The sequence below is a fragment of the Gopherus evgoodei genome, chromosome 1 (assembly GCF_007399415.2).
Source record: "Gopherus evgoodei ecotype Sinaloan lineage chromosome 1, rGopEvg1_v1.p, whole genome shotgun sequence".
In the NCBI taxonomy this organism is placed as follows: domain Eukaryota; kingdom Metazoa; phylum Chordata; order Testudines; family Testudinidae; genus Gopherus; species Gopherus evgoodei.
The window spans coordinates 303,641,843-303,661,863 of NC_044322.1; the positions used below are offsets into that span (position 1 = coordinate 303,641,843).

The 20,021-nt window shown below is 44.7% G+C and overlaps 1 protein-coding gene across 4 annotated transcripts in view; it reads right to left on the bottom strand.

Annotated features, from left to right (window-relative positions):
- The window catches only part of XPOT (exportin for tRNA), an 82,044-nt gene that overhangs the window by 12,322 nt on the left and 49,701 nt on the right, over positions 1 to 20,021 (bottom strand). The window contains exons 12-23 of one of the 4 annotated variants that reach the window (XM_030548834.1): positions 19,439 to 19,563; positions 16,381 to 16,525; positions 16,099 to 16,218; positions 15,800 to 15,894; positions 14,460 to 14,529; positions 13,029 to 13,267; positions 12,144 to 12,429; positions 11,663 to 11,674; positions 9,182 to 9,371; positions 5,060 to 5,176; positions 4,844 to 4,959; positions 4,020 to 4,067 (exon numbers count right to left, since the gene is read on the bottom strand). In XM_030548834.1, the coding sequence (XP_030404694.1) occupies positions 4,020 to 4,067; positions 4,844 to 4,959; positions 5,060 to 5,176; positions 9,182 to 9,371; positions 11,663 to 11,674; positions 12,144 to 12,429; positions 13,029 to 13,267; positions 14,460 to 14,529; positions 15,800 to 15,894; positions 16,099 to 16,218; positions 16,381 to 16,525; positions 19,439 to 19,563 (1,563 nt within the window). Of the gene's footprint in view, positions 1 to 4,019; positions 4,068 to 4,843; positions 4,960 to 5,059; positions 5,177 to 9,181; positions 9,372 to 10,107; positions 10,151 to 11,662; positions 11,675 to 12,143; positions 12,430 to 13,028; positions 13,268 to 14,459; positions 14,530 to 15,799; positions 15,895 to 16,098; positions 16,219 to 16,380; positions 16,526 to 19,438; positions 19,564 to 20,021 lie in introns of those variants that run through there. The other 3 variants (XM_030548835.1, XM_030548837.1, XM_030548836.1) reach the window with 3 other exon arrangements.

The following is a 20,021-nucleotide window of genomic DNA, read 5'->3' on the forward strand; positions in this document are numbered from 1 at the left end:
CGGTGATCACGCGGACATGGCTGTACACCTGCTGTTCCGACGTGCCCCGAATCAACCAGTCGTCCAGATAAGGGAACACGTGGACACGGTTGCGCCGAAGATGCGCCACGACAACTGCCATGCATTTTGTAAACACCCTCGGGGCCGTGGACAGGCCAAACGGGAGGACCGCAAATTGATAATGACGAGCCCCCACAACGAAGCGGAGGAAGCGTCTGTGGCGTGGCCAAATGGCAACGTGGAAATACGCGTCCTGCATGTCGAGGGCGGCGTACCAGTCTCCCGGATCCAGGGATGGAATGATGGTCCCCAGGGATACCATGCGGAACTTCAACTTCACGAGGTATTTGTTGAGCTCTCGCAGGTCGAGGATAGGCCTGAGGCCCCCCTTGGCCTTGGGGATCAGAAAATAGCGGGAATAAAACCCCTTGCCTTTCTCGTTTTCGGGAACCGCCTCTATAGCTCCTTTGCTGAGGAGCGTCCGCACCTCCTGCCGAAGGAATTGCTCGTGAGAGGGGTCCCTGAAGAGGGACGAGGAAGGAGGGCGGGAAGGAGGAAACGAAACAAACTGCAGGCGGTACCCCGTCTGCACCACGCTTAAGACCCAGCGGTCCGATGTTATTTGGGACCACGCCGGGAGGAAAAACGAAAGGCGGTTGGAAAACGGGGGGGAAGGATCCATAGGGGAAACTGTTACTGCGCCCTCGAGCGCACCTTCAAAATGAAGGCTTAGGACCAGGCGGGGGTTTTGAGGAGCCTTGGTTCTGCCCCCCTTGGTTCCCCGACTGCCTGCGCCTCCCGTTCCTGCCGCGGCGCCTGTAAAGGTCCTGCCGCTGGCGGAACTGGGAAAACGGCCGACGGTGCTGCTGTTGTTGCGGCCTAAAGGGTCTACGCTGTGTCACGGGGGTGTGCATCCCGAGGGACCGCGCAATGACCCGGTTGTCCTTTAAACTCTTAAGTCTGGGGTCTGTCTTATCGGAAAACAGGCCCTGGCCTTCGAAAGGAAGGTCCTGTATCGTGTGCTGGAGCTCTGGCGGAAGGCCGGAAACCTGCAGCCAGGAGATGCGACGCATCGTAACTCCTGACGCGAGGGTACGGGCAGCCGAGTCCGCAGCGTCCAAGGAGGCTTGTAAGGCCGTGCGCGCGACCTTCTTGCCTTCGTCCAGGATGGCCGTAAACTCTTGGCGAGCATCCTGTGGCAGCAGCTCCTTAAATTTGTCCACTGCCACCCAGGAGTTAAAGGCGTATCTGCTCAGCAGGGCCTGCTGGTTAGAGACCCTGAGCTGCAGCGCCCCAGCCGAATACACCTTACGGCCAAGGAGGTCCATCCGCCTGGCTTCTCTGGATTTGGGGGCCGGAGCCTCCTGGCCGTGACGCTCCCTATCGTTCACCGATTGCACTACCAGTGAACCGGGAGTCGGGTGAACATGTAAATATTCGTACCCCTTAGAAGGGGCCATGTACTTCCTCTCGACTCCTTTTGCTGTCGGAGGGATGGAGGCCGGGGACTGCCAGATAGTATTGGCATTGGCCTGGATGGTCCGTATGAACGGCAGGGCGACCCTGGTGGGAGCATCGGAAGAGAGGATGGTGACAATTGGGTCCTCTATCTCCGAGACCTCCTCTGCTTGCAGACTCAGGTTTTGAGCCAATCGCCTGAGGAGGTCCTGGTGCGCCCTGAGATCCAGCGGGGGGGGACTGTTGGAGGAGGTACCCGCCACCGCCTCATCCGGGGAGGAGGATGATGAGACCCCAGGCACAATAGTGTCCAACTGAGGGTCTTCCTCAGCCCTCGCCTCTGTCTCCGGAGCCGCAGCGGAGTCCTGCTGTTTGGACCCTTCGTCCCCTTCCGGGGAGGGAGGGGGGCGAGACAAAGAGGCTTCAGGGGCCCTACGCTCCGCAGTCGCCGGCCTAGCAGGGAGCTGCTGGGGGCCCTGGGCCTGATGGTACGCCCAGGGTGTCCAGAATCCCCACTGTTGTGGGCCTTGGTCCTGCAGCGGTGGATCAGCAAACAGCGCCGCCTGCCGGTCGGTGCCCAGCGCATAGCCGCTGTCCGTCTGGGAGGATACGGACGGCTGCCTCGAGGGCCACGGCGGGGCCGACCCTGGATGGTACGGGTCTGCGCGGGCCGGCACGGAGGATCGTCTCGGTGCCGGGGACCGGTGCCGGGAGTCATATCGGTGCCGGGATCGGGACCGGGACCGGGATCTGTCACGGTGCCGGGCGCCGCTTCGGTACCGGGCGCCGCTTCGGTGCCGGGACCTACTACCAGCTCGGTGCCGGGAGATCGACCGGGACCGGGACCTGCCACCAGCTCGGTGCCGGGAGGTCGACCGGGACCTGCCACCAGCTCGGTGCCGGGAGGTCGAGCGGGACCGGGACCTGCCACCAGCTCGGTGCCGGGAGGTCGACCGGTGCGGTGAGTAGCGTCGGGACCTGCTCCTGGAGTCGCGGTGCCGGTGACGCCGACTGGAGCCTGACCGCGACCGTCTCGATGCCGACCGTTGCCGCGAGTGCGACCGGTATCGCTGAGGGGAGCGGTGCCAGGACTGCGAGCGGCGTCGGGATCTGGAGCGCCCAAGACGTCGGGACCTGGATGGCGAACGACTGTCTCTGGGCGGCGCCGACAGCATGGGCTTGCCTCTGGACACAACCCGCACCGGAGGTACCGGGGGTGGCAGCCGAGTGGGCTCAGTCAGGGCAATAAGGTCCCGAGCCGAGGCGAAGGTCTCCGGAGTGGATGGGACCACTATCTCAACCCCAGATCTCATGGGGGAGCTCGGCGGCACCGGACTCAACGGACCCGCCGGGCCCGGAGTCAACGGTGCTGACGGTGCCGGCGGTGCCGCGGCCGATGTTGAGGCCGGGCGCTCAAGCCGGGTCTGCCTGGCCGGAGTATTAGACTTCGACGGCCTAGGCTCTGATTCCGGTGCCGGAGAAGGTCGGTGCCGGGGAGTCTTCTCGGTGCCGGAGCGATCCGGTGCCGGTGCCGAAACCACGGTCTGCGAAGTCGACGGGTCAAGTGCCGCCTCCATTAGGAGAGTTCGGAGCCTCTGATCCCTCTCCTTTTTTGTCCTCGGCTTAAAAGCCTTACAGATGCGGCACTTGTCAGATCTGTGCGATTCCCCGAGGCACTTCAGGCACGCTTCGTGGGGATCGCTGGTAGGCATGGGCTTCTTGCAGGCCGCACACTGCTTGAAGCCTGGTGAAACAGGCATGAGCCTGGCGCCCGGTGCCGGGAAGGGCTAAGCCCCCGGCAAGGAACTACTTAACAGCTATTTACTAAACTATCTACTTAACAATACTAATTAACAACTATATAGAACTAGAGATAAGCGATAAACAAGCGATAGAAACTAGGAGAGCTAGGGACGTGGAGGACAGCTATGCCGCGCTCCACAGTTCCAACGACCGACACGGCGGTAAGAAGGAACTGAGGAGCGGGCGGGCCGGCAGGGATATATATTGGGCGCCATGGCGGCGCCACTCCAGGGGGCGACCTGCCGGCCCACTGGAGTTGCTAGGGTAAAAAGTTTCCGACGAACGTGCACGCGCGGCGCGCACACCTAACTGGAATGGATGTGAGCAATCACTCGAAGAAGAACATGCCATTTTTAGTGACTTTACAGTATGAGGCTACTTTAAGTGAAGAGATCTTCCAAAGAATATAACTCTTTCAAAACCACAGATCCCTCACACTTGGTGTAATTATTTTACTGAATAACAGTAATTCACCACCACTGGATTAAAATCTATTTAAATAATAATTTTTGAACATACAAACTCAGCTATTTTGTGACAACTTTAAAGGTTTTACAACAACGACATAAAGAGGAACAAAATTTCTGCAATTAAACACAACATCCATTCCGGTCAGTGATTTCTGTTAACTCCCCTGGAATTAATCTTATTCTTCTCTCTACATAAAGACACTTACTAGCTTCTGGAGATTAATTTAATTCCAAGAAACACCTTTAAAGAGATGCATTTAGTTTTACACAGAGTTTTACAAGCCTTACCCTTTTGAGATGAATTGTTTTTAATGTCACTGCACATTCTGATAAAGCCTGCAAAGGGGGGGGAGGGGAAAACCACAAGAAAACCTTAAGATTTCAACCCAAACACACTCTTGTCAGTAACTAGTATTGAATGTTAACTTTTGTTAATACCATACATCGGGGTGGCCAACCTGTGGCTCCGGAGCCACATGCAGCTCTTCAGAAGTTAATATGCAGCTCCTCGTACAGGCACCGACTCTGGTGCTGGAGCTACAGGTGCCAACTTTCCAATGTGCCGGGGGTGCTCACTGCTCAACCCCTAGCTCTGCCACAGGCCCTGCCCCTAACTCCATCCCCATAGCCTCCCATACCCTCACTCCTCCCCCCTACAGCCTCCTGCACACCACGATCAGCTGTGTTGGGAGGTGAAGGGAGCAAGGGGAAGGCACTGATCAGCGGGTCTGCCGGTGAGTGGGAGGTGAAGGGAGCAAGGGGCTGCACGGAATTGATGGGGGGCTGCTGATGTATTACTGTGGCTCTTTGGCAATGTACACTGGTAAATCCTGGCTGCTTCTCAGGCTCAGGTTGGCCACCCCTGCCATACATTGATGTTAGAGACTCTGTCCTGCAGTCATTTGCATGCAGATCTTTCACTGAAATCATCTTGAGTTCTAAGTGCAAGAGGACCTGCAGAATTAGGTACCCTCAAAAGAATGACCAACATAATTGTTTTACATAAATGAAAGCTTTTGTTTTATCAGTCAAACCAATTCTTTGTTGTATGCATATTTCAACTTCTAAAAGTTTTCATGTGTATGTTAAAATAAATATTTCATAGTACATACCAATACTGTCTGTGCATCTGCCAAGTCAAAAGTTTGTTTTAAAGGTGCTAAGAAACACGCAGGGACAATGTGCTTGTATACAAAGTCTGCAAAACCTACTGGTCCATCTTTGCCCCCTGCGGGGAGGAGGAAAAAAAAAAAAAGAAGCAATGTTCAGATTTTATCTTTCCAACAATTACTGATCATAAAGCTGTCAGAATACGAACGCAAACTTACCCCAAAGCTCCACCAGTTTAGAAAGAATAATAAAACATGTTTTCTGTGCAATAGGATCTGGATAGTCCACTGCTCCTTGGATGATAGTGAACAACACACGTTCCACATTCTCTGCATCTACAATAGATTACAGTAAATTAGATTTTTAGTATTAAAGATAAAAGCTAATTTGAGTTCTCCAGCATGAACAGAGAACACCTAATTTTTTAAGACTTTGAGACTGCATCACACAAAAGGGCAAAACAGTTTGTTACTTAATTCTTATTTAAAGAAAAAAAGATTTCAAGAGTGATTTTCAATTTATAAAGTGTTATAACAGCATATAGACAAATTGGAAATATTCTGCAAACTTAAATGACAAACAGGTTTCTATGGAGACAGGTTTCAGAGTAGCCGCCATGTTAGTCTGTATCAGCAAAAACAGTGAGTCCTTGTGGCACCTTAGAGACTAACAAATTTTTTTGGGCATAAGCTTTCGTGGGCTAAAACACACTTCATCAGATACATGGAGTGGAACATACAGTAGGCAGGTATATATATATATATACACACACACACACACACACACAATGAGGTCAGATTTGTATCCATTTATTCTTAAATAAGTACACCTCTACCCTGATATAACGCTGTCCTCGGGAGCCAAAAAATCTTACCGCGTTATAGGTGAAACTGCATTATATTGAATTTGCTTTGATCTGCTGGACCGCACAGCTCTGCCCCCCACCGGAGCACTTCTTTACCACATTATATCTGAATTCATGTTATAACAGGTCGCGTTATATCGGGGTAGAGGTATATATCCCTAATAAAGGGACACCATCATAGGACCTAGTCACATCAGCCACACCATCAGGGGCTCAATCACCTGCAATGTGATATATGCCTTCATGTGCCAGCAATGCCCCTCTGCCATGAACATTGGCCAAACCAGACAGTCTCTATGCAAAAGAATAAATGGACACAAATCTGACATCAGGAATTATAACATCCAAAAACCAGTCGGAGAACACTTCAGTCTCCCTGGACACTCAACAATAGACTTAAAAATGGCAATTCAACCAAAAAAAACTTCAAAAACCGACTCCAACAGAAACTGTAGAACTGGAATTAATTTGCAAACTGGACACTATCAGATTAGACCTGAATAAAGACTGGGAGAGGATGGGTCAGTATGAAAACTAATTTACCCCTGCTGGTACTCGCACCTTCTTATCAACTGTTTGAAAAGGGCCACTTTGTTTACATGGGCCTCATTAGCACTACAAAAGTGATTTCCACCCCCTTCTTGTCAACTGAGAATAGCCCACTTCCACCTTTAATTGAATTGGCTCGTTAGCACTTATCCCCCTACTTGGTAAGGCAACTCCCATCTTTTCATATGCCATGTATATATACCTACCTACTATATGTTCCACACCATGCATCTGATGAAGTGTGTTTTAGCCCACGAAAGCTTATGCCCAAATAAATTTGTTAGTCTCTAAGGTGCCACAAGGACTCCTCATTGTTTTTGAGGTTTCTATGGAATAATTTATAAGATAGCTATAAAATATATTCTCCAGCAACATCTTGGTTCATCATGTTTTTATCAGTAATAAATGTTAATGATTGATAGAAATAAGATTATAAACTGCTGAGATAGTCTAGAATAAATTCCTCTTGGCTTTTGAAAAAACTAATTAATACACTGGCAAACTAATATACAAAATAAGAACTTTGTTTGGTCTTGATAAAGAGTACTGTTGTAACAAGTTCTATGGCTGTCTGACTGCCAGACCCATATAATAAGATAATTATGTATTTATTTATTTTATTTTACAAAAACACAATCTGCTGAAGTGTACATTTTTAACAGAACTCTCTAGAAGTCCCTGAACCTGCAAGAACCCTTGGAGTGGAAATGTTGACAGTTCCCATGGAGGAAGATGCGAAGACAACAACTGAAAAAAAGATTCTTCCCAAAGAAACAGAGTTTAACTAAATATCAATGGGGAAATGGATTTCTTCTGAAAGCGTTAAAAATATCAGTTCAAAAATTCACCAGTTCAAAAGTAGCTATGTGAAATGGGCCATTATAAAGTGAGCCAATTTCACTTCTAAAAAGTAGGAAATTGAAAAATTATAATGGTACAAGTTACACGTACCCAAGGTGATGTCATGTCTCAATACTTATGAAAAATGACACCTGCCTAATAAGTCCTTTCTGTTTGAAGTCAGGATACTGAACATGGGGAGTGGGGAAAGAAAACAGAAAGACAAGTTATAAAAGCTGACATTGTGAAAATTCACTAGCATGTTGTCTGAAGTAAAGGTCTTTTGACAGTGTTTGCTACAAAAAAAAAAAAAAAACATTTATAGCTACCAATCTTACATTTACGCTTAAAAATTGCCATGCTGAATCTGGCCAGTGGTCTACCTAGTCTAGTATCCGGTCCCCGATAGTGATCAGTACCATGTGTTCAGAGGAACGTGTAGCACCATAGTGACAATTACAGAATAACCTATTCACAGAAGTTTCTTCCTGAACACCAGCGTGTTGCTGGCTTACACTTTGATGTACAAGGGTTTGATCATCTATCATTGTAGATGTTCTCATCAGTAAGGGTCTTATACTTTTTACTCAACTCCTGGCCTCAATAAATCTGGTAGCTATATATTCCTCAGGTTAATCATGCACTGTATAAGCAGTACTTCCTGTCCTTGGGTTTTGGTTTATTGCCTTTTAATGTTATATTTGTTTCCCTGTTCTAGTATTATGAAAAAGGTAAAGCCAAGAGAACAAGGATTTACCTTCTCCGTTCCATTTGTTATTTTGTATCAATTGAACACGTCTAGTGTTTTCGGTCTCTTTGTATGGAACTCTTTCTGAGCCTCATTTTTGTCACCTATTTCTGGATCTCTCATTTGTTTGGGTTTTTTTGAGACAGTAACAAGAGCTGAATATAGTAATCCAGGTGACTGACAATGGCATTTTAAAATATTTTCAGTATTTGCTATCCTAGCCTTTAAACATTCTAACGTTTTGTTCTCTTTTGACCCGTGATGCACGTTTAGCAGAGGTTTTCATTGAGCTGTTCACAACTGGCACAGCCCTGCCCATCCCCCATTTCTACCTCTCCTCCTCAGTTGGTGCAGATAGTTTAAACGCAGCAATAGTCTAGTTCTTTCCAACACGTATGGTGATACTTGTGTCAAAAACAAATTTTTTTCCCATTGCATTGCTCCTATATACTTAGACTAAGGAACGCCAAAGGATCTTAATAAAGTTAAGCAAATGTCACCTGCATGTTTTCCCACCTTGCTGTTTATTCCTCTTCCTCTAATAAATGTACTGGTTTTCTTAACCCATATTTAGTGCATCTTTTTGTAGTCTTGCTTAGATGAAAAGCTAAAGCTTTTCATGTTTTCATGCATTTCTTCTCTCAATCTGCTAAAGCTCCATTTAACAAAATAGTGTTTGAACAGATTCTGCACCAGTTAAGTCAACAGAACATATGAAACTGCCTTCAGTGGCAAGTGACCCCAAATTTTTATTTCTCTGTTAATGATGGGACACAGGTGTGGACTAGACACCCAGTGAGTCAAAATGAACCTCAGACATCAGGGGCAGAAGCGAAAACAGATGCTGCTAGAAGGGAACCAAGGTAGAGGAAGAAGGAGCTCTAGTTTCTGCCCACTGATATGCCATAGCTGGCACAGAGTGAGCTGTAAGACCATAAAAGGGACTGGGGCAAGGTTACTCACTGTTGTAACTATGTATTGCATACAACAGTTGGTCATAAGTGATACATTTAATATAGCTGGCAAAGTGTATTTCCATAGAAAAAACATTTGATGTGTTTGTATTACTTGTCTGAAATCTCACTCCACGACTCAAACAAATTTTAAGTCACAAAACATTGCCAAAATGATCACTATACATAGTTTACTCATATTGTATTTTTAAATGTTACAAACTAGAATTCTTGTTTAGATAGCCAAAATTAAGTAAAATCCTGATCCTACCTTAAATATTTAAATAGCATTTAGCAGGAATTGTCCTAATGATTTTGGCAAACAAAACTGCTTGTTATATTGGGTAAAAATGATTCATGGTATGATCCATGAGTGATTGCTCACCCTGATTAGCTATGACTTCACTCATTCCACTGCCAGTAACTGTCTGCAGGAAGGCAAAATAACTTCTCCGTAACATTTGCTTTTCTAAAGCAGCAGATTGGTCATTTTCTTCTGCTGGATGGAGCAACACTTCAAAAATAGCATGAAGTAGCGGCATAAACATCTGTTGAAGAAATGGGGAAACCTGGGTCTGTAGAGGTGGGGGGGGGGGGGAGGGAAACAGTGTCAGCTGACAGCTCGTTACAGAGACTGATGCCTAGATATTAAAATCTAGCACAGAAAAGAGATTCATTTTAATTAGCTTTTGTTGTCACTTCCAATATTTCAATCATAAGAAAGTTAAAATGGTCAGGCACTAGTCAAGTGTAGATATAAACACAGGTAAAAGTGGTAGCCATGATATAGCATTCATCATGCACTGCTAACCACTAAATCAATCCACCTCAAGAACTAGTCTAATATTTCAAATCTGAGCCATTTAAGACAGCTTACCTGTATTTAAAAACAGAAGGCTTTTCTGAGAAATGGCTATTTCCCCCACCCCCATGTGAGATTCTCCCATCCTTCCTCCACCAGAATTATACTGAGGTTCAAGAGGAGAAATATTTAGTCCTGCACCAACAGACTTATCACCCAATTTCAGCCCTGCAGATTGTTAAGTGGGAACTTTATCCTTCTAGAAAAGGGATATTTTCAATTCTTCCAATGATACAAACAGCACTTGCATCAAAACTTGGAAAGCCTCAAGATGTTGGATTGCAAAATCGTGACATTTAAATTATAGAAAATTTATTTCAGGTGATTTCTAAACAGATTTCAAAATATAGAAGTTGACACAAAACAAAGAGTGGACTGCTGTCACCACCCTTAACTTCAACCGTTTTCTTGGTTAAAGCCTAAAAATAGATAAGAGGTCATCAGGTTACCTTAATTTCCTCCAATTTGAGGCTTCATAGACAGACATGACTGCTGGCAGAATGGAATTTTCAAAAATTGTTAGATTGAAGACCTTTTGGTGATATGATAGGAGTGTCAAATCTGTCTTTCCTGCAGTCAGCAGTCCATAAACGGTGTACAAGACTGTAGCTCAAGAGAGCACTCAAATGTTGATCTCTAGTGAAAACTCAAGGCTTCGACACTATTAAGTAATGCATCCATTCAAACCTCATGCCTATAATATATACTCACTACACCACTCAGTAAATATGCACACCATCAGAAGGGTAGGGAGGTGAAATATTGTCTCTCTTGTCCATTAAAACCATAGTCATTTAAGTCATTTTCCTACTTAGCACTATGTTTTTAAAAAAATTAGGCATAGTTTTTATGCATTTACAGATACTGGCTGTTTATGAAGATTTAAGTCACTTACTGAGAAAGATTAATCAAACTTGAAAAGCAATTCAAGATGAGAAAAAGCTGCAAGTAATTAGGATCATCATCATCATCAACTCTAAAGTTATACTAAGAATTGCCGAGTTTACTTCTTTTCAAGGCTATGTGCTTCCTCATTATGCCTGACCTCAACATTTCATTCTTCTTTTCCTCAATCCGCCATAGGCTTTCACTGGGGTCAACAGGCAATCCCTATTTATCATCATTTCTCCCACCCATATGATTACTTAACTCCTTACTCTATCTTGAGCTGCCATCAGCATCATCTGAAAAGCTAACAGGATACACCACCAATGTGGAAACACTCTTTCCATAAACTCCCAAAACTTGCCATAATCTTTACATCCCATCACCATCACTCCATAGAGTTCAGAGTGTGAAATTCCCAACAGTGCTCCAGAACCTAGATTCCCCATGCTTTAGTATACATTTCTGCCATACCACCATGATAGCTCTAACATTTTTTCTCTGTAGTATTTTCATTTTCACACCAAACTCTGCTTTTTAATATATTTAACAAGAAACCTTCAGCTGAAAGATAGGTTTAAAAGATTCTATACACCAGGGCTTCTCAAGCTTTTTCACATTGGGGCCAAATTTTGTATACAGATGGTTCACAAGACAATATCCCCTCCCATTCATGAATGCATAACATTCTTGCAGCAACAACAATTGCTGACATTGAAAAGTAATACTAGCCCAGTAATTTAATGTATTTTAGTTGTCCCATTCATACAATTTAGCAATTTGAAATGAGGAGCCAGCACAATGTGATCAGCCACAGTTTGAGAAGCTCTCCAATTCAACAGTGAAAGTTCCTGTCAATCTCATTTACATACCAAACATCTGCATACATTCCTAGACACTAGTTCTGCTCCAAAACCCCAAGTCCCTACCAGTGTTTAAGAACTCTACACTATTTGTGGACCTATCTTGTATAGTAGTACATTAAGAACCAGTGTATATTTTTGTACAATTACGCACCAAGTTCCTGTACACCAATGTTCTCCACTGAATATCCACACACCGTATCTAAAACTTGCATACCTACCTGCATTTTTTATATGTCTATATCTGTGTACATACCCGTAAATCTCGCTACAAAAAAGGAAAAAGAACAGAAAGTTCACTTCAGGTTCAATCACTGTTGAGCGGATAGCATTTTTTCAAATTAAATTTAGCACCATGGGATTTTGCCTATTCAATACTAACTTCATCATAGAAAACAAGTATGTTACTTGTCAATATAAAAAGTGTTTTTAAGCAGTGAAATACCAAATCCAAAAGCTGTATCTTAAACAAAAATTAAGTTATTTCTGATGCTTTTTGGGGGCAATTACAGTTAAAGAAGGAATACCCCTTTAGTTCTTCGGAATCTACCAAAAGATAACTTCTTTTCCTCCTCCTCAAGCAGGTATTTACTAATAAAAGGCATTTACAGCTAAAAAAGAAAGCTTGAAGTACAATTTTATGAAGTTCAGGTTCCTTCACATACAATGACCCTTTTTCTAAGGCCAGAAAGCAGGAGTTTAGAAGCCTCCTACCCCATAAACTGACAGACTCGGACCTTGAACTTAGCTGTGATTTGATTTATAAGAGGAATGAATTCTTGAAGGTCTTTTGCTTCACAATCTTTGAGCATGTATTCTGAGGCAGAAGGAATGAATGGAAGAACTTCTTCCTCTAGGCAAATAATCATGCGGTGAAGGAATGTGCGGACACCACTTCTGATGACTTCCTTTTGTAACGGACAGCTGAGTGCTGGCAAGAACGTCTGTAAGCAGTCCAGGTATACTTCAGAGCAGCCACACTGCTTTACTGTCTGCTTGTTGCTGAAAGCTTTGCTGGTTCGGCTGTGCAAGCAAACGAACACAAAGGTCTCTATTAGCTCACATTCCAACGGAAATAAAAAGCAACAAATCAGATAAAGAACAAGACTTAATTTAGATATTTAAGAACGCAAATGTCCTGTTCAAACATTAAAATGTCCTGAAATGGGGAACCAAACACTCAGGGCATCAAGTTTTTTAATCACTTTCCAAACGTAATTTACTTCATACTAAAAAGCACAGCATGAGAGATTAAGTTTGAGTGAATTTACAATTTGCAAATGGTGCCAAAATGGACAACACTAGAATATTCTCTTTATTTTAACTGAAGTTCTTCATAAGATGTTTCATGCGTCATTTAATGGTAAGTGTTTGGTTTACTAGAAATTCAATGAAACTCAAGTATTTTGAAGACCTTAGATCCTTTATTGACACTCTTTTCTAAAAAGGTACCTTCCCTGATTTTCTGGGCTGTTTGGAGAGAGTGCCAACCAAAATAGATTTTGGGGCAATAAATGCTTGCAGAAAAATTCAACAAAATCAATGACAAGCCTGATTCCAAACATTTCTCTTAAAAACAAAAAACAAATGTATACCTGTCAAGTAAATGTTACTGTACCCACCTAGCAAAGCCAACAGCATGATTGAGGCAGTCAGCCAGTGCCATCTGTCTGTCCTCATCTTGTGCCATCATCAGTTTCTCTAGCTGCATTTTAAACTTCTCCATTAGTGGAGTTAACAGATTCCTCATTAGAATCTGTTTCCTTTCTGCAGAGTATTCACTGTTAACTATCAGCACTCCAGCTGTCTCATAAATGAATAGTTGATCATCACTGCTTAATAAAGCCTGGTAACCATTTTCCTAGAGTCAAAGACAGATAGAGAATATATATAAATCACCAATTACTGAAATTGCATTCTACTAAATCTTTATAAAATTCCAAAGAGAATTGTTGAAGGACAAGGAGTAAAGAGAAATCTCCAGAGAAAAAGTTTATTCTTTCACAAAAATGGAAAGTTAAGATATAACAGTTTGTTTTAGTTATGAATTTAAGTATAAATTAGAAAAAAGTATAGAAGTGTCTGAAATACAGGCTGTTGGGATTCCCTCCGAGACCTTTTCTACTTGGTTTATCCAGAACACCACATCCGGTGCTGGAAGAACACTTCATTCAGATCTCTGGGATCCAAAAAAACAACTCGGTTGCACCCCAGATTGTATCACTCAGGTTCCTTTATTTGGCATATAGCAAAGCTATGTTGAGTTGATCAGACTCAAGCGTAGGGGGTGGGTATAGGACACATCACACATCCAAAGTTACACAGAAAACCTCTTCCTTCGTATACATATCTACTATATATTACACCACATATTTCTGGATTGGCTTAGTTATTTTGCAGGAAACAATCCCTATGCTGCAATCCCCTTTGTCCATGCTCGACCTACTCTTTACTTCATCTCTACATTCTTAACTTACCTTGTCCATTGTTAGTAAAGGATTGCCTTGGTGTTCTCCCTCTTATCTTAGCTTGCTCAGGCATTCTGCCTTTTTAGCCTACTGACCTATTTATTTATTTAACATAAACATTGTTTGTTTACCTCCTTAAATCTATCCTCCAAGAAATGAGGCTTCCCACCATGTGTTAATTTCTCATGTCAGTGCAGGCCTCAGCTACTCAGAGCCACTACAATCTCTCTCTCCAGTGCTTTTGACAGATCAGTGCACTTTAACAGAAGTATCAATAGGAGTTGCAATTGTTTGCAGACCTCATGCCAGTTTCTAAGGATCTTCAATAGGTACAAATCTCATCTACACAGGTATTTCTAAAGCCCATGCTTCCTAGGACCCTATTCAACAAGATACTGAAGCATGTGCCTAACTTTAATCACAAGTAGTCTCACTGAAATCCCAGGAATTCAATGGGACTACTCGTGTGGAAATTTAGAAATTTACTTAAGTACTTATGATTAGAGATTAGTACCTAAGCACCCAAATGAATGTAAATTCACACATTTCATCTACGAGGTGTTATAGGAAATAAGTAGTACTTACAGGTGGAGAAAGTTCTAGCAGATCTTGTATTCTGTTCAGAACATCTTCAATAAAGGGGTTCATCTGTTTACTGAAGTAAAACATTTAAGTAGTATTACATATTTCTAGAAACCACCACTTGCAAAATCTTAGCACTACTGCCAGAGAGAATCCTGCTCTAAGTTGGAGAGACTAGGGTTTGGGTTGGACAGTATGGTGAACTGCAACCTCTTATGTTCTTGTGTGGTCCTCCAGAATAAGAGTTTTTATTTTAAAGAAGTCTCTGGTTTTAGGATTGTGATGAAAACCTCAAAAATGTGAATGTAATGAATGCAGAGATGTCTTCATGAGTTTGCAGAGAGCCTGGAAAAATAGCTGACAAGTGGGAACAGCCCTGTTCATTTCAGGTGTTGTCTACACTTACAGGCTGCAGCGTCTGCACCGCTGTAGCACTTACTGAAGTTGCTACCTATGCCGACAGAAGAGCATCTCCTATTGGCATAGGTATTCCATCTTACCAAGAGAAGATAGCGATGTCGACAGGAGAAGCCCTCCTATTGACATAATACTATCCACACCAAGGGTAAGTTTGGCATAACTGCGTCGCTCAGAGGTGTGGATTTCCACATGCCTCAGCGACGCCATTATACCAGTGTAAGTGTGTAGTGTAGACCAAGGTTTAGTTAAGTGTTTACATTAACAGTTGAAAAAGGATCAGGTTTCTATGTGTGATGTATTGTTCCAGAGTTTTCCTGCATTTAGGTGCAATATTTGTGCTTGAGAAGTAGGACCAATGTGATTTCCTGCTACTAATCATACAGTTAAAACTGTTCAATCTGTGGTATTATTAAATAACCCCCAAATAGAACAAGTTTTGCCTACTAGGTTAAAGAGAACAAAATGTATATTCAAAATTTGGTTAACTCTTCTGTAAGTTGTTTTCAGGTTACCACACTGAGGAATGATACTAATACTGCAACTCCACTCATGATCTGCCCACAGTTGCTGGCTGGTTCCAAGATGATGATGAGCAGCGAAAGTTGCTATTGAGTGGTATATCACCATCATTAGACTTCAGAGCTAATACCAAACGGAGGTGAATTGGGAGAGTTCACATCCGTTGTTCCTTTCTCTACAAATTCAGACAACTCTCCTTCAAGTCCACATTTTAAGATCCTCTGCAGTACTGGCTGAATTTTACAAAACCTAATGGGTCTTCCAGAAAAGTGCTTTTACGGTGCACCACTTCATTCCTGCTCATTTAACCCATTTCTTTTACTGAAAATTCAAGAAGTCACTGCTCTCATCACCTGAAATTCTTTTGTAAAAATTGGACACCATTTGAAACAACTTTCACTTACTTAAGAGATTTGACAAATCTGGAAAAGAGGTAAGCTGTTCTGCTTCGTACTTTTGGACTAGTATGGCGAAGACCTCTGTGATCTAAGAATGCCATCTGCAAGTAAAATAAAAATTTCAGTTTGTATTCATTGTATATAAACTGAAAATTTAACAAACCAACAAAATTTCAATCATCTATCTTTTTCAGAAAATAGATAAGGAAGGACAAATTCTCCAAACACAAGAAACTTTCCCAATATTTACTTTATCTAGTTGGAGAAAATAAAGTAAGAAATTTTGTATAAATGATCAAACTTACTAAAACATTTGGAATGTGCTGAGGTTCAACAGTGAAAAATTTTTCATATCTAACCACAGTTTCAAAGAATTCCAATGTCACTGATGTATGTTGATAGGCACTAACACCAGATGTCACCAGCTGCAGGGAAAAATGCATTAAGGAATTAGGATTAAATCATTTACGATGCATACCTATAGTTTAGTGAGGTATTCATAATCATGATGAGCCTTTCATGTTAAAAGAAAAAACTACTAGTAAATAGTGAAACATTTAAGTAACTCTTACAGCTGAAATACTTACAGTTCGCATCATATCCTGCAAAGCACTTGCTTTTGAAATATCACCAGAGAAGTGAGCACCATGAGAAACAGGGAGAGCCTCAGCCAACATATACAGGAGCCTTATTGCTACTTCTATTTCCATAAAACGTGTAGCCTGCCAATTCCTATAAAATGGACATGAGATTATGCTTCAATAAAAGGTCACATTAGCCAATGGAGTTTCATGAAACACTCAAGCTACCAATTTTGTAGCCAAATATATTGCCCAAGTATTTTCCTGTGAAGTGCCTTGAACTGCATGGCACGGAGAGACTACAGATGTGCAGTTTCATTAAACATAGTCTTTAGCTAGGCAAAGAAAGACTATAACAGGGGTCGGCAACCTTTCAGAAGCGGTGTGCCGAGTCTTCATTTATTCACTCTAATTTAAGGTTGTATGTGCCAGTCATACATTTTCAGGTTTTTCAGAAGGTCTCGCTCTACAAGTCTATATATTATATAACTAAACTAGTGGTGTATTGTAAAATAAACGAGTTTTTCAAAACGCTTAAGAAGCTTCATTTAAAATTAAATTAAAATGTTGATCTTACGCCTCCGGTCCGCTCAGCCCACTGCTGCTCTGGGGTTCTGTTCACCTAGGCCGGCAGTGGGTTGAGTGGGGCCTGCGGCTGGGACCTCAGACTGGCAATGAGCTGAGTGGCTCAGCCCACTGCCGCTCAGGGGTTCCATCCTCCGGCTCCTGCCAGCTGGGATCCCAGCTGCCATACCCGCTCAGCCCGCGGCTAGTCTGGGGTCCCGGCCCTGTCCACATACAGTGGGTACCTATCTTCTCCCTGGTTCTGGCCAATTCTCTTCCTCTTTCTGCACTGAGCTGAGGACGGGAGTGGACCAAGCACAGGGCTGGGGATGAAGGGTCTAGCCAGGAGCTAGAATGAAGGAAGGGACTCAGGGTTGGGGCAGGTTTGGGTATGGGGGACTTACTTGGGCAGCTCCCATTTGGTGTGAGGGGTGCAGGTGGGAATGTGAGTAGGGCTGCAGGACTCCCATTTGGTGCTCAGGGTGGGGGTGGGGAATGGGGATGTGCGGGGTGCATGGGATGTTGGGGGGCTGGGGATGTGGGGGGTGCAAGAGTGAGGGCAGAGGACTGGGGGCATTGAGGGGGGTGCAGGTGTCAGGGTAGGGGGGCTGGGTATGTGTGGGGGTGCCAGTCAGGGCTGGGGTCATGGGGGAGTGAACGAGTCAGAGGGCTGAGTAGTACAGGGCTCAGGGCAGGGACCTGGGGGGGTGTGGGGGGGTGCAGGGCAGAGGGCTAGGTGTGTGCGTGGGAGTGGTGAGGGCTTGCTGACTGCCCCCCACAGAACCCCCAATCTCCCCCCCCCAACTCTTTGTCCTGACTACTCCCTCCTGGGACCCCACCCCTATCTAGGCCTCCCTGCCCCTTGTCCCGATTGCCCCCCTAAGACCATACCCACTACCTGTCCCCTGACTGCCCCAACCCTTATCCACACCCCCTGGACTCCCATGCCTATCTAACTGCTCCCTGCCCCCTGACAGGACCTCCAGAACTCTGGACCCATACAATCCTCCCCCCGCTCCCTGCCTGCCCAATCCCTCTCCACACCCCTACCTCCTGACAGCCCCCCTAGAACTCCTGACTCATCCAACCCCCCACAGCTCCTTGTCTCCTGACCATCCCCTCCAGAGACCCCCCCCACCCTAACTGCTCCCCCAGGACCCTCCTTGCTCCCTGTCCCCTGACTGCCCTGACCCCTATCCACCCCACAAACAGACCCCGGGACTCCCATGCCCCATCCAACCCCCCCTGCTCCCTGACCGCCCCCCTTCAGAGACCCTCACCCCTAACCATCCCCCGGGATCCCACGCCCCCATCCAACCCACCCTGCTCCCTGTCCCTTGATTGCCCCCACCCCTTACCCAACTCACCCCAGCCCCAGACCCGGCCGCCTTACCATGAGGCTCCCCACTCATCTGGAGCTCTGCTGCCGCCGCACGCAGCCCTGCCCCTCAGAGCACTGTGCACACGGCAGCAGGGCTCCGGATGAACATGGAGCATCTTTCCCTCCCCACAGAGCCAAATGCTGCCCAGCGGGAGCGCGCAGCCTCAGCCCCTAGAGCGCTGCACATGCGGCAGCAGGGCTCTAGGGAAAGGGGGAAAAGGCGGGGGAGGGGCTGGCGACTTGCTGCCCTCGGGCCAGTGCTCCAGCCCAGGACCACAGACCCTGTGGCTTGCAGCGTTGGCAGGATTTTTAATGGCACGCAGAGTCGCAGCAGGCAGCCGCATGCCATTAAAAATTGGCTCGTGTGCCATCTTAGGCACATGGGCCATAGGTTGCCGACCCCTGGACTATAAGAACACTGACATCCTGAAATATTGGCCACTTTTTACATATACAAACATGCAGCATTTCTTTTCACCATTATACCAGTATCGTTGAAGCAGCAGAGGAGCATTCAATAAGAATACTGTAGGTTTCTCATAGCTGCTATTTAGGATTGAGGAGGAAGACCAATTTGGTATGGTTTGTGGTTTTTCCCCTATGTTATCTATTTGTACTGAGCCTTGATAATAGCAATATTTGATGCAACTCCTGCTTCCACTGGCACTAGTCTATCACAGCTTCTCACTTCCTCAAATATTTTGGTAGTTTTCACTATTAGCTTTAAAAATATTTAAGCAGGCGGCTATTTATCCACATGATGAAAAGCTAAGGAGAAAAACTATTCAGTTGCTAGATAATGGTGGTCCCTAAAGCGAGAGGATGGTCATAACCTTAAAGTTAGAGAGAAGGCACCTATTTTAGAGTCTAAGCCCTCATTTAATATTACAAACAGATCAAGAGGTTTTCTAGAAATCTGAGCCTAAAAGAATAATCAAGATTATGTTACTGCTGAAGACACAGCAAAAGGATATTGACTACTAAATTAAATGTAAAGAATGGTTTACCTGAGAGCTTTGACAAGGCCTGCATGAGAAGTCTGTCATCTATTATCGCATCAAGCAATCTTTCCTTAAAGTGCAATCTTTCTTAAAGCCAACTAGAAGAAATATAACTTACTGCAGTGTAGTGTTAAAAACTCTGCGGACTGAAGCCAGTAGTAACTCTGGTGAGACCTGAGCTAATCTGTCCAACAATAGTTTCAGCTGTTTCCTGTATTCCACGAACATTGCCTCATCTTCACCCTGCAACACAGAGATTCTTCACGTAATCCACATTTAAGACAAACATCTGAAAATTACATCTTTAGAAAACTAAAGTTGTGATTAGTCATGATACAAAACAGATTATGAAAAGGTAGATATGTACCAGTCATCTTATTTGCTTCTTAATAGCCCTTTCATTATTTTCTGTATTACAGTGACACTTAGAGGCCCCAACTGAGAACAGGGCACCACTGTGTTCAGGACACAGAGCAAGACAGTCCATGCCCTCAAAATCGTACAGTTTAAATCAGTGGTCCCCAACCTTTTTCATCTGGCAGGCGCCAGACAACAAGACACAGAAGCGGCATTTCGGCAGCGATGCCTCTGAATGACGCAGCTTGTTGGCAGCATTTCGGCGGATGCTCGTCCGCCGACCAGTACGCGGGCTCAGATGCGCTGCAGGCGCCATGCCGCGTTGGGGACCCCTGGCTTAAATA